Source organism: Octopus sinensis, linkage group LG18, assembly GCF_006345805.1.
Source record: "Octopus sinensis linkage group LG18, ASM634580v1, whole genome shotgun sequence".
NCBI classification, from domain to species: Eukaryota; Metazoa; Mollusca; class Cephalopoda; order Octopoda; family Octopodidae; genus Octopus; species Octopus sinensis.
Genome location: NC_043014.1, coordinates 25,370,022 through 25,383,927, shown reverse-complemented (window position 1 = coordinate 25,383,927; position 13,906 = coordinate 25,370,022). Strand labels below are relative to the sequence as shown.

The 13,906-nt window shown below is 36.9% G+C and overlaps 1 protein-coding gene and 1 long non-coding RNA gene across 3 annotated transcripts in view; one reads left to right on the top strand and one right to left on the bottom strand.

Moving 5' to 3' along the window:
• Positions 1-13,906, bottom strand: part of LOC118766927 — a 239,173-nt gene that overhangs the window by 14,377 nt on the left and 210,890 nt on the right. Inside the window, exons 5-7 of one of the 2 annotated variants that reach the window (XM_036510796.1) lie at positions 10,215-10,406; positions 3,691-3,989; positions 776-1,497 (exon numbers count right to left, since the gene is read on the bottom strand). In XM_036510796.1, coding sequence (XP_036366689.1) covers positions 776-1,497; positions 3,691-3,989; positions 10,215-10,406 — 1,213 coding nt within the window. Of the gene's footprint in view, positions 1-775; positions 1,498-3,690; positions 3,998-10,214; positions 10,407-13,906 lie in introns of both variants that reach the window. The other variant, XM_036510797.1, reaches the window with a different exon arrangement.
• On the top strand, positions 5,614-13,284 carry LOC118766929. Its single transcript, XR_005002835.1, has 2 exons — positions 5,614-5,731; positions 12,789-13,284. It is a non-coding gene; the product is annotated as an uncharacterized LOC118766929 (long non-coding RNA).

Below are 13,906 nucleotides of genomic sequence, written 5' to 3'. Positions count from 1 at the left end.
ATAATAAAATAACAAAACAAGATGTACCTGAAATAAAAGAAGCCTAAAGCAAGAGATCCTCACTAAATCACCAAGAATCTGAATGTTGCAAAGGCTCATATGACTGTGAAGATCGGTTATTCATCCACAAAACCATAACTGAAGACTACCAAAGAAAAAAGAATCTGCGCATAACATGAATTGATAACTGGAAGGCTTTTGACAGTACTCCCCACACATGGATCCAGGAAACACTGGTCACAAGTAAGATAGCACCAGAAATAATTAAGTATATGAAACATATCATGAATAAATGGCAAACAGCCCTGCAACAACAAACAAAAGAGTTGGAAAAAACTGAACCCAACCCTATTACTCCAAGGAGACTCCCTCTCTCCTCTCCTTTTCTGCCAGATATTGACACCTTTAACCAACATACCCAATAGAATTGGGTGTAGATGTAACCGGTACAAATGATAAACAACTGGAAATTCTACTACAGACAGTACATGATTTTACTAAAGAAATCAGTGTGAGATTTGGCTTAGAAATTATGCAAAGCTACCTTGAAGAGAGGACAACTGATTAAGAACAATAATACCTAATTTATGCACAGTCTGCCAACTTTTTGCAACACCACTAGCTGTTTGGCCAATATTTCTAAGTTAACCTTGGCAGAAATTGAACTCAGAACATAAAGATGAATGAAATGCCATAAAGCATTTAGCCCAGCGTACTAACAATTCTGCCAGTTTGCTGCCTTCATAATAATAATAATAATAAGAAGAAGAATTACCTAATTTTGATGGCTGTACTGAACGTGAAAAAAGCTCGAACAGATGGCTGCCTTTGGATGTAAGTTTGGGTTTCACAATAGTGACAGGCTGGACAGGTACTGTAACAACAATTGTAGTTTCAGCTTCCTTCAACTTCTCTTGTTCCATGTCTTCAATAGCCACTGCCTTCTTCAAGTAAGCCTCAACAACATTAACTGACACCTCAACAGTAAACAATCCAGTCAGTCTAATCCTCAGTTCTTCATCATATATGTCTTGGGGTAAAACTTTTATCTGTCCTGCCAGTTGGTTTACTTCCTTACCAAGTGGTTGTATGAAAAATATTTTGTTGTTCTCATTGAGACCATAATTGTAGGTCAATTGGATGTCATCCTCATCATTGTCTGAAACTTTCATCTGGCCACTGACTGATATCACCCATGTCTGATTGTTCTTCAGCTCAGGTCCGTTAAACCGGAAGTAAGTTAATGGTTTGCCAGAGGAATGGGACTGGCTCGTCTTTTCTGGCTGAATCTGAATAAAGTTATATTCTTTCCATTTGTTCTCAATTTTTTTTGAATTCTTCAGAGAATGACACGAAACCACAACACACCACTGCATTTCTTCAAAACGAACAAACAAAGCAATTGTTCCGATTGCTATATCAATTTTCTCCTCTATCACACGCATGCCATCTTTTAACCTTCGTTTTCGACCAGGAGCTGCCTGAGCCACGCAATACCTGCAAATAGTGATTAGTTTTAGTGCAAAACCAGAAGTAAAGGTAGCTAAATAGCAAATTATAATTGAACAGAAACATTGATGATGGTTAAGCTGAACAGAGACAGACAATATTAACGGTTGCAAAAGAGTAGGACAGAGATAAATGAAAACAAAATGTACTACTGGCTAAATGATATGATAGGGCCAAATAAAAACATGGTGAGATAGAATTGCCACTTGAGATAGTTGAAAATGTCTCAGTTCCAATGCTTTATTCTCATAAATGTATTAGCATTGATACTATTCTTATTCTGTGAGGTCTCATTACAGAGGAAAGAAGGCCTGAAATCCTCTTAAAGTTGGAGTTTTCCTAAGTATGTTAAGAAAAAATATTTCTTTGGTTTTTTTCCAATGGAGGTTAAAAATGTTGTCATCTTAATCTTTAAGATGGTAACATCATTAAACACACATGCACACACACACACACACACACACACATACACAAAACATACTTCTGTATCATAATCAAATTGAATACTGCTGCCACCTGCTTCTTCCACAGATGTGAAAGCATAAGCATACAACAAATACAGTCCATATCTGTCCAGTTGAAAACTATACCCTCATTGCTATGTATATCCAGTCAACAACTACACATTATGTCTACATATTGTAGACATGATGTGTAGTCTACATATTGTACATATTCAGTTAACATTTACATACCATGTCTTTCCAGTTGTTGTCTACACTCCATGTGTATCCAACCAACCTCTACAGCTTTTTTAATGTTAGTGTAGCATATGATTAAGATTTAGCTGCAGTTTCTTGCAGATCAAGCAACTGCATAGTTGCTGCTTTGTTAGCTTAATATACCTCCAAAACATTTAATAAAGAGCTCAAAGTGTCATATAAACATAATTAGAGCAATCACAGGAGGAGAAAGATATAATAACAATATTAGGTAGGCAAACAATACTTTAAATCCACTGTGGACTAGCACATTACACGTCATAACAAGTTGTACAAAGAATACATCTATACACCATTTAAAATTGAAACAAGATTACAAAATATGGAAGACTACCTTAATATGTGGGGAGCACAGTTTATCTTTGCAATGGGTATCAACCCAATTACCAGTCATTTTATGGAAAACTTCCTCCCAGTTACAACATCATTTACACTGGCACATAAAATTTTGTTAAGATGCACACCACTAATTCTTATTCTTAATGCTTATTCTTTCCCACAATAACATTGAACGAGGAGCTTAGTAAGTAGAGAGGTACAGCAACTCTTGCATGTCCATCTCTACTGAGAAAACTATCAGAAACTACAGGCAGAAATACCCTGGATAGTGGGTAACATGTTTACAATGTAAATTGTATCTCATATGATTCTATGTTGCATGTTGGATTGTACAGTACGGTTTCCAGCTAGGTGAAGATCAAACTTCTCATATCATTCAGCTAACTACTTGCATGACATAAGACTGTGGGACTAGAGCTAACCTGGGGCAACATCTATACTACATGTTTAGCGGTTGATATCTGCACACTCTGAACATCCAAGCCAACATCTACACTCAGTCAATCCAGTCAACTACTAAACAGAAATACTACCAATCAACATCTACCCTTTTAATGTCTACACTGCCAACAGCAACACAATTTGGTAAGCAGAGAGAGTGCAAAAGCTGTCTGTTTGTCAGTTTGTATGTATGTGTGTGTGTGTGTGTGTGCGTGCGCGCGTGTGTGTATGCATGTGTATGTATATACACAAGCATGATGTATGTAAAGTTTGGGTGTTGGGCTCATAATGATAAGTTCATGGGTCCAATTCTTGGACTGGGTGCTGGCAGCTTTCTTTTCCCAATCTAATAAAGGAGTCAAGATATGAAGTTAGTACAGAAATAGATATGAATGACTGATGCAATGAAGGTAGTACCTCAGTATGATCACAGTTCAATGAATAAAAACAATTAAAAGAATAAAAGAATATCAAGATGCTCAATGAAAATCTAAGTATGGCCTCCAAACTACTACATCACATTTTTTTTGTATACATGCATGCATTCATACACATGCACATGCATTCACGTATGTGCGCATGCACACACACACACACACACTATAAGACTTCAGATTTCCACAAACAGCACCACTACAGCAGCTTCACAGTAACAACGTCATTATCTCTGTTAAATTACTTTGCTAAATATTGCACTTCAAAAGATACAGTGTTTTTAGTGAACTTGTACTCATTTTCCATAAGAATCCATTCACTGTCTCTCGATTTCTTCATTAGTACTCCGATTTCATCCAGGTGCCTGTTATTTGGTCTAGCCTCGGCATTGGGCAAGGGCAACTTAAGAGTAACAGGCCGCCGGAAAAAATGCTTTTGATCACATGATATGTCTATGATTTCTGAACATCCCAATATGTCTTCACATCGTAATGAATAGTTCTGTTGGCAGTAGGTGAGTATTTCTTCTGTTAAGGGTGTCATCTGTAATGATAAATGTCAAATAAGACATGGACTTTCAACTTAAAATCTGGATTAAGATATCAGAATTTGAAAAAAAAATTGCACTTGCTTTACAGTGGCCATTATAACTTACAAGATAAGACAATCATGTAGTTTGGAATTGTGACCATTCAATTTATTGGGCGATAGATCAAAAGTAGTTATTTTATAATAATGTACTCATTTAAACATTCTATGTGGACTTTAAACAAAAAATATACCATCCAATCAGTAATAATTGACGAACACTTTACAAAAATTTGATCACAATAAAGATGCTTATTCTTTCCCACAATAATGGTGAACAAGGAGCTTAGTAAAAATTATGAATTTATTCCTACATACATACACAATGTATATAAGCACTGTTAGTCAGTAACATACCAGTTTTACATTAATTTAGTATACTTCATCCACCATAAAAAATATACAAAAAAAAGTAGATTCAAAGATAAAAATCAAATTTATACCTTTATACCTTTATATACCTTTATAACATACTGATATTCTCACAGAGCAGTCATAAGGTAAGTCTGTATTATTGATATGAACATTTCTCAACTGATCTTTTATCGATATCTCATGATCTAGACTCCTGTGAGATTTCTGTAAGAACAGAAAACTTGATATTTTGGTTTAAGAACCTTTTTTTGCTTATTTTTTATAAATATTTCCCTATCAAGCGTGGATTCTGAAAGTTGTTTATTAGAAATTATTTTAAGGTTTACAACTAATATCAGAAATAGTCTAGCTTCTAATCTCAAATAACAAAGACAAATATGCAAATATTGAAATAAAAAGTTATGCCCTCTTGACGATTGTTGTAAAATTAATTCAGTCATTTAATTAATAAAATTAATTCAGCTGGCATTCTTATTTCTATATTGCCCACAAGGGGCTAAACATAGAGGGGACAAACAAGGACAGACAAAGGGATTAAGTCGATTACATCGACCCCAGTGCGTAAATGGTACTTAATTTATTGACCTCGAAAGGATGAAAGGCAAAGTTGACCTTGGCGGAATTTGAACTTAGAAAGTAGCGGCAGACAAAATACCGCTAAGCATTTCACCCAGTGTGCTAACGTTTCTGCCAGCTCGCCACATTCTGTCCACTAAAGAGCTGGCATTTTGTCCACTAAACTACCTACATCAGAAGGTAACTTCAAAAATTGTTAACCGAATCATACTTCCACTTTCCCAAATGAAGATAAAAGAAATGCTACAGCCATTTCTAATTCTGTATGGAAGTTGAGATACAGTAGCACCAATAATTGTGGACTATAATAACCCTGGAGATTGCTGAACTATGGAAAAATATATCTTAATTAATTAATTATTTTATCAATTATTCAAATAAAAATATTTTTGCAGGTTCCAAAGCTTTATAGAGAAATTTACACCAGAATAAATTTCAAAAAGAGCTGGAAAAGTTATAGCATAGTAGATATTTGTAATGTGCTCATTTGGTTTGCTGAAATGATTATTTTCTGACATATTCGTTTGTTATCACAATTCCCTATTCAGTATACTGCTTGGACTTAATATATTTCAACTGTGCCCATTATTTTGTTTAATATTAACTTACAAAAAAAATTAGTAAAAGACTACTAAACTGGCCTAAGTAATCTATTGCACTCTATGTTCATATGAAGTATTTCTCTAGTACTTAACAATGTACAATGATCATGATACATACTGATATTCTCACAGAGCAGTCATAAGGTAAGTCTGTATTATTGATATGAACATTTCTCAACTGATCTTTTATGGATCTCTCATGATTTAGACTCCTGTGAGATTTATCCCTACTCTAAATTTATATCAATGTATCATCGTTTAACATCCTTTTTCAATGCTAGCATGGGTTGGACGGTTTGACCGGGGTCTGGGAAGCCAGGAGGCTGCACCAGGCTCCAGTCTGATCTGGCAGTGTTTCTACAGCTGAATGCCCTTCTTAACGCCAACCACTTCGTGAGTGTAGTGGGTGCTTTTTATGTACCACTGGCACAGGTGCCTGGGGAGGCTGGCAGCACCCACGATCGGTTGGTGCTTTTTATGTGCCACTAGCACAGAAGCCAGTCAAGGTGGCGCTGGCATTGGCCACCAACTTGACTCAATAGGTCTCCTCAAGTACAGCAGGTCATGTGCCACCAGCACAGAAGCCAGTCAAGGCGGCGATGGCATCGGCCACGTTCGGATGGTGCTTTTATGTGCCACCGGCACAGGTATCATAACTACAATTTCCATTTGATATTTATTTTGTTGTTGATGTACTTGATTCAATAGGTCTCCTCAAGCATAGTAGGTCACCCTACGATCCAAGGTAAGCACAGCAGGTCGTTCTGCAATCCAAGGGAGTTTGGATGGGCTGGGGATATGCGAAACTGGTGCAGGAAGCAGCCATGAACTCACATTATTTGTCGGGTCTTTGCAGTCACAGCATATCTCCAGAGATCTCGGTCTTTCGTCATTGCCACTGTGAGGCCCAACGTTCGAAGGTCATGCTTGACTACCTCATCCCATGTCTTCCTGGGTCTACCTCTCCCCCGGATTCCTTCAACTGTTTGGGAGTGGCACTTCTTCACACATCTCTCCTCTTCCATCTGCAGCACATGACCATACCAGCGCAAGCGTCTCTCTTGTCCAGCATTTCTCTCAGGGCACTTACACTCTGTCATGTGTTCACACTGACATTACACATCCAGCGGATCATGCTAGCTTCATTTCTTTCAAGTCTACGCATGTCCTCTGCAGTCACAGCCCATGTTTCACTACCGTGAAGCATGGCAGTTTGCACACATGCATAGTACAATCTACCTTTCACTCTGACCCTTTTTAACCAGTAGGGGTAGGAGCTTTCTAAACTTTGCCCAGACTATTCGTATTCTAGTGGTGACATTCTCTGAGCATCCACCTCCACTACTAACTTGGTCACCTAGGTAGCAGAAACTATCAACTACTTCTAGTTTTCTGAGGAATCTGTTTTCTGAGTATCTGTGGTGTCTATTGCCTCTGTGCACATGAAAGCTATCTTCTCGGTTAATTTTCCTTTGATGTTGCTGCACCTCTTATACATCCATAGCTTACACTGGGTACATCTTATGGAGTTTCTACCTACACCTTTTCTACAGATCGAGCAGGGCCACCTGCCTGAGGGTGTGTGTGATGAGTTCGCCTTTCTGCTTACTATAACTTTGGTCTTTGCTACATTTACTCTAAGGCCCTAGGAATTTTCATCAACTGCTGTAAAGTAATAAGTATGTGCTATGAGTGATCAGTTTGGTTTACCACTAAAACTCTTGTTTGAGCTGAGAGGCAACTAGAAGTGGTTTCTCCTCGAACAGGGGAATATCGATTAAAGTATCAGGTTATCCCATAAAGTTCTGTACGATTTTACCTTTTTAAAATTGAATGAAATTTAATAGTAGTTTAGAATGTCTAGTGGAATTAAAAATTATTTAAATATTATTTTACACAATAATAGAATTAAAATTTCTTTGATTAAAACCCTTTCTAACATGGAAGTATCCAAAGAGCATTTGAGGCACATAAAGCTTTATGAGTACAAAAAAGGAAACTCTTCAGCTGAAGTGACTTGAAACATACACTCAGTTTATGGGAAAGAATGCTTGAATGAAAGAACTTGCAGAAGATGGTTTGCAAAATTCAGAAGTGAAGATTTCAGGCTTGAAGATGAAGATCAAACAGGATGTCCAGTTGAGTTTGATGATAAGCTCCTTGAGGCATTACTTGAAGAAAATCCTGCATTATCAGTTGAAGAATTGGCAATAAAGCTTAGTTCAAACCATACAACTGTTCATTGTCATCTTCAACAACTTGGAAAGGTTCTTAAACTTGGAAAATGGGTGCCTTATGAATTGTCCGAAAGCAACCACAAATCCCGAGTTGACATCTGGTCTTCTCTCCATTCTCGCAAACTCATTTCACCCTTTTTGGATAGACTTGTGACTGGTGAAAAAATGCTGAACCATAACTGAGAAGGGAACTTCGTGGGAAAAAGGTTCTTGTCTCTATCTGGTGGGATTACAAAGGAGTAATTTACTTTGAATTGTTACCGCAACAATCAATGCTCAAGTCTACTGTCAGCAATTAGAGCGTTTGAACCAAGCTTTGAAGAAAAATAGACCCGCAACCCCACACTGCAAAGATCACATCACAGAAGATCGAAGAGCTTGGTTGGGAAAAAATTCCTCATCCACCTTATTCTCCTAACCTTGCTTTTTCAGACTACAATTTGTTTTGTAGTTTACTCATTTGGGGGACATAACTTTCGTAAGCCACGAGGAGGTCGAAACTGACATTTCAGAGTTCTTAACTTTGAAACTAAAAGAGTTTTACATTGATGGGATTAAAAAGCTTGTAAATAGATGGAAGGAAATCATAGATAATCAGGGAAAGTACATTGATGATTAAATTTCAATTAAATATAACATTTGATCATTTGTTTTCTTTATTCAAAATTCGGACAGAACTTATGGGATGAAATGAAATGAAATGACCTGATAAAAATGAAAAAGCAAAATCTTTGGCATAACTTGAAAAAGACATTTAATATATATATTTTTTAACTCTATACCCTTTTGCCTAAAACAAATTCCAATACACTGAGGGAACAATGTATTTACAACACATAATTGTGTGTGTGTGCATGTGAGTTTGTATGTGTGTGTGTGTGTGTGTGTGGATTTGAGGCGCAATAATAACAACTAGCGGGCCCCATTAATATTTCATGGAATCAATGGTAAACTTATTGGGTTATTTCTGAAAACTATATCTAAAAAATCTGAAAGCATAGCCTGTGTTTTCATCATCATCATCATTGTGTCTGTATCAAAAGATAGTCACTCATCCGCTAATCACTGGAAAGTGAAAGAAATTGGAATATGATGATTACTTAATGCACTTTATATATACACTCTATTTACCTAGGTGACCAAGTCAGTAGTGGGGGTGAGTGCACTGAAAGTGTAGCTGCTAGAGTAAGAATAGCCTGGGCAAAGTTCAGAGAGCTCTTACCTCTGCTGGTGACAAAGGGCCTCTCGCTCAGAGTATACTGTATGACGCAGGTGTACGAACAGCCATGCTACATGGCAGTGAAACATGAGCCGTGACTGCTGAGGACATGCGTAAGCATGCAAGTAAGCCAATATGCTCCACTGGATGTGTAATGTCAGTGTGCATACTTGCCAGAGTGTAAGTACCTTGAGAGAAAAGTTGGACCTAAGAAGCATCAGATGTGGTGAGCAAGAGAGACAACTGCACTGGTATGGTCATGTGGCGAGAATGGATGAGGATAGCTGTGTGAAAAAGTGCCACATCCTAGCATTTGAGGGAACCTGTGGAAGAGGGAGACCCAGGAAGACCTGGGATGAGGTGGTGAAGCATGACCTTCGAACATTAGGCCTCACCATGGCAATGACAAGTGACCGAGACCATTGGAAATATGCTGTGCGGGAGAAGACCTGGCAAGCCAAGTGAGACCATAATCCATGGCCTATGCCAGGTGTGTAACCAGCCCACTTATATGTACCTTTCCTTCATTGGACACTAAACTCTGCTTTCAAAGACCTGTTGAGGCAAGTGAAATCAAAATCAAATTCGATGACTGGCATCCATGCTAGTGGAGCGCTAAGAGCACCATTCAAGTGTGATCGTTGCCAGAGCAGCTGAATGGCACGTAAAAAGCAACATTCAAGCATGATCATTGCCAGCGTCACCTTATTGGCACTTGTGCCAGAGGCATGTGAAAAAATATTCGAGCAAGGTCATTGCCAGTGCCACTGGACTGGCTCCTGTGCAGGTGGCACCTAAAAAACACCATTTGAGCATGGCCATTACCAGTACCGCCTGACTGGCCCTTGTGCCAGTGGAACGTAAAAGCATCCACTACACTCTCAGAGTGGTTGGCATTAGGAAGGACATCCAGCTGTAGAAACTCTGCCAGATCAGATTGGAGCCGGTGCTACCATCTGGTTCACCAGTCCTCAGTCAAATTGTCCAACCCATGCTAGCATGGAAAGCAGACGTTAAACAATGATGATGATGATGATACTTTATGCACAATTTTTTAGACTTGATTCACAGTACTCTCCCTTTTTCTCTCTCTTTTTTCTTTCACCCTTCACCTTTCCCTTCAACTAATCATGTCAACTGTTGAAGTGTTGCAAAAGAAACAATATATTACCTTTAATATACAGTTTAATGTTCCATCAATACTCGTCCTAGGACAGCGTACACTGATATAGCGGGAGAGACGTGAATAATAGAGACAACCACTGGAGGTCAACTGAAATTGTTCTGTTTTGGGAATACAGCTCACTGCAAAAGCTCCCAACCTGCTCAGAGTTATCTCGGCATAGTTAATCTCATTTACACACTGTAAAAGAGAACAGAAATTCACGATAACTAATAAAATATAATGAGGAAAATATTAAACAAATATGGGTTAAGAAATTAACTGAAATATCTTCAAATAAAGTGTATAAAAAGATATTAAGACTAAAATAAATATTTGGGAAATGAAAGGAAATATTAGAAGAATTAAATAAGTCACTGCACAATAACACAAAATATAAGAACCAGGAAGAGGATATCTAAATGGAACATCAGGACACCTAACTGAGATATTGTGACTGAAAATAAATCTTGTCTGGCCTACAAATCCTCCAGCTAAATTGCCTGTTGTCTCCAATTCATTCTCAAACTGGGAGCTTCTTGTCAGATCACACCATTGTAGTATGTGCTGATGGAACTCTTTACAATCTACTCACTTCTTTATGTACATCAACAACTTACTATCACTCCAATAATGCAGAAAATACACAATATACAACTCATCATTCCTTGTTAGTTTTTGTAAAACAATCGTCATCTATATGCAACCTAGATACACCAAACTTGTCATGCTTCTGTGAATGGAGGCCTCCAAAACATTCTCCAATAAGGTCGTTACTTTGATTCTGTCTATTTCAATGATGCAAAAACTCAATCACTGTATATATCAAGCTTGTAACTTGCTACCTCTAGTCATAGCCAACACACAACTAAAACCCAAGGAGTCTCAAAAAATAAAACGACTTACAATCAACTATGATCTATCCAGGTGATCTCCAATTATGTAGCAAAAACTGCATCACTAAGACAGGTCTTTTTTTTAGAGCTAGAAGATACTTCAGCTTCCAACAGTTGCTAAACTCTCTATAAAGCTCATGTAGCAGGTTGAGTTAAAAGTTTTCTCGGATATTCACAGATGATTTTTGATAACTTGTTAAATTTGATAAGTTGATTAATTTGATACAACTTGTCTAATTATTATTGAATTGTTTATTCTTCATTTTCTTTTATAACATAAACATTAATAAATTATTCTTTATTTTATTTCTTCGATAATAAGTGGTGAAAAAATTGCAATTAAAGCCAAAGGACTGAGTGCAAGGGCAGCAGCAATAGAAATTATGTGGAAGATTCACAAACTGTCAATAAACATGTGATACAAAATTGGTTCAGATGTTTCAAGAAAGGTGACACCAGCCTCAAAAACAAACCAAGGTCAAGGAAACCTTCTGTTGTGGAAAATGAGGTCTTGCTTGAAATGGTTGAACAACAGCCAAGCACAAGCACTTGTACATTAATGACAGAACATAGTTCTTTACAAAGTACCATCAATCAACACTGCCATAAGCTTGACCTTGTGAAAAGACACTGTTAAGAAGCTCAAGAACTAATCAATGACCTGACTCAAAAACATGTGAACATCTGCAAACAACTGCTGGCAAATCTTTGAAATGCCTGATTTTGGCATTGAATTATAAGTGAGAATGAAAAATGGATCTGTTTTCATAATCCTAATAAGAGAAATCAGTGGATTTGTTCTGGTCAGGCTTCAGAACCACTTGTCAAAAAAGGGCAGTTTGAAGAGAAGGTCATGTTGTATGTTTGGTGGAATTTTAATGGGGTGTTGCCCTTTGAACTTTCCCCAGATGGTCGTGTTCCAAATGCTAATCTTTATGCTCAACAACTGCAGTGAGTATATGATGCTTTGAAAGCCCACTACTTGCCATTTGTTAATCAAAGATGTGCTTTCCCATGACATGACACTGCCAATGTAATCAAGCACAAACTTGAGGAGTTGGAAGTACTGCCTCACTCTGCATACACCCAGGACTTTGCATCATCAAATTACCACCTTTTCCAAGCCATGGTAAATTTCTGCACAATGCGGATGAGGTTGAAAACAGGTGCAGTGAGTTTTTTGCCTCTAAACCAACCAAATGGTAAAAGTGGCAACTGAGCTTCTTGTACAATGATGGCAATAGACTATTAAGTATGATGGAATGTATTTTGATGAATAAAAGCTTTTCATATGTAATTTGTGATTACATACAAAATACATATGTAATTAGATTACCTTTCAAAAATTATTACTTGACTGATTTGCATTGAATCTTTAACCACCATATTCTAACCTTTTCTCCGCAGATGTTACTTCCCCTCATTACCTTTACTACTAGTGATTCTGCTCCTCTAAGTAACTAGAAACATTCCATCTCTACTTGACTCACTCATATTTTTTTCATCCAATACTGTTTCCCTGGCTGCAAACCTCATACATGTGACACATTTCAAATACAATATCCTTTGCATAACACATTAGATAACAATGAATAATTCTGCATTGTTGCATTCCTTCTTCCTCAGAATGTTACACCTCTGAAATTACCTCTCTGCCCTTATTATCATTATTATTTTTTTTTTGCAGTTGTCAACCTGCAGCTGTTCAAGAGGAACATTATGTTGATCCCAATACTCTTGGAGTGTCTGCCAAGACTATGACTGCACACAGCCTCTCTTCCAAATCAAGTTATTAGGAGAAAAATTTGAGGCAGTAAATAAACAATGCTTCATTTTGTTGCTCTTGTACTTCCTAGTGAAGAAAATTAACATTCAAAACTGTGAACTGGTGCTGTTTTATTTATGCCCTTCCAAAGAATACTGAATTCTTTTAATAGGTAAAAAATAAATTATTATGAGAAAATGAGACAGCCAATTGAACTGATTTCAGTACACATCTTGTACAGTTATTTATTTACTCCTGGATGCCAGATTCATTCTCAAGCAGGGTTAACTTACAACAGATGCTTAAAATACATACTTTCAATCATTTAGTTTGATAAATGTATCACTTCTGCTCACATGTTATCCTCTTTCCTAAGAATACTGTTTTCTTCTGATGAGGAATCAAATGCTCTATATTTAACCCTTTCGTTACTATATTTCTGACCAAAATACACCCCTTATGTGTTTCAATTAATTTCTAACATAATCATAAATTTAGTCTGGTTTCATTAAACAACTATAACTTTTTTATTTATCAATATATTAACGTGAATTTTGGAAGATAATTTAATGAAATGTTCTCAACCAATTCTATACTATAATTTTTGTCACAAAGTGACTCTAATTGCAGGTAGATACAGGTAAATTCAACAAAATATAAAATTATTAAAATTTTGTTCAAACATCGATATAGAAAATGGGTTATTAGCTAATATTCAATTGGGTATACAACAAAATTTTACGATAGAATTTGTTATTCTGGGTAACTTTCTGATACCCATAATAATATTTATGGCAAAATAGTCTTAATTTCACTAACTATCCTTTCTTTCGTTTTGTTTACATTTAGCGTAACGGTTCGTTTCTGCCGTAATGATTTCAAATAGGCTCATTCGAAAAAGTAAAAAGAAATAGTCTAAGGTTTTACTCTTCTGGGAAAGTCTGTGGCTTGGTCCAGTTTCTTCAGAAAAATCACCGAAAGAAACAGTTTTTAAATTTTCACTCCATTCAGGTGCCAATTCATTTTCTTTATTGCTGTCG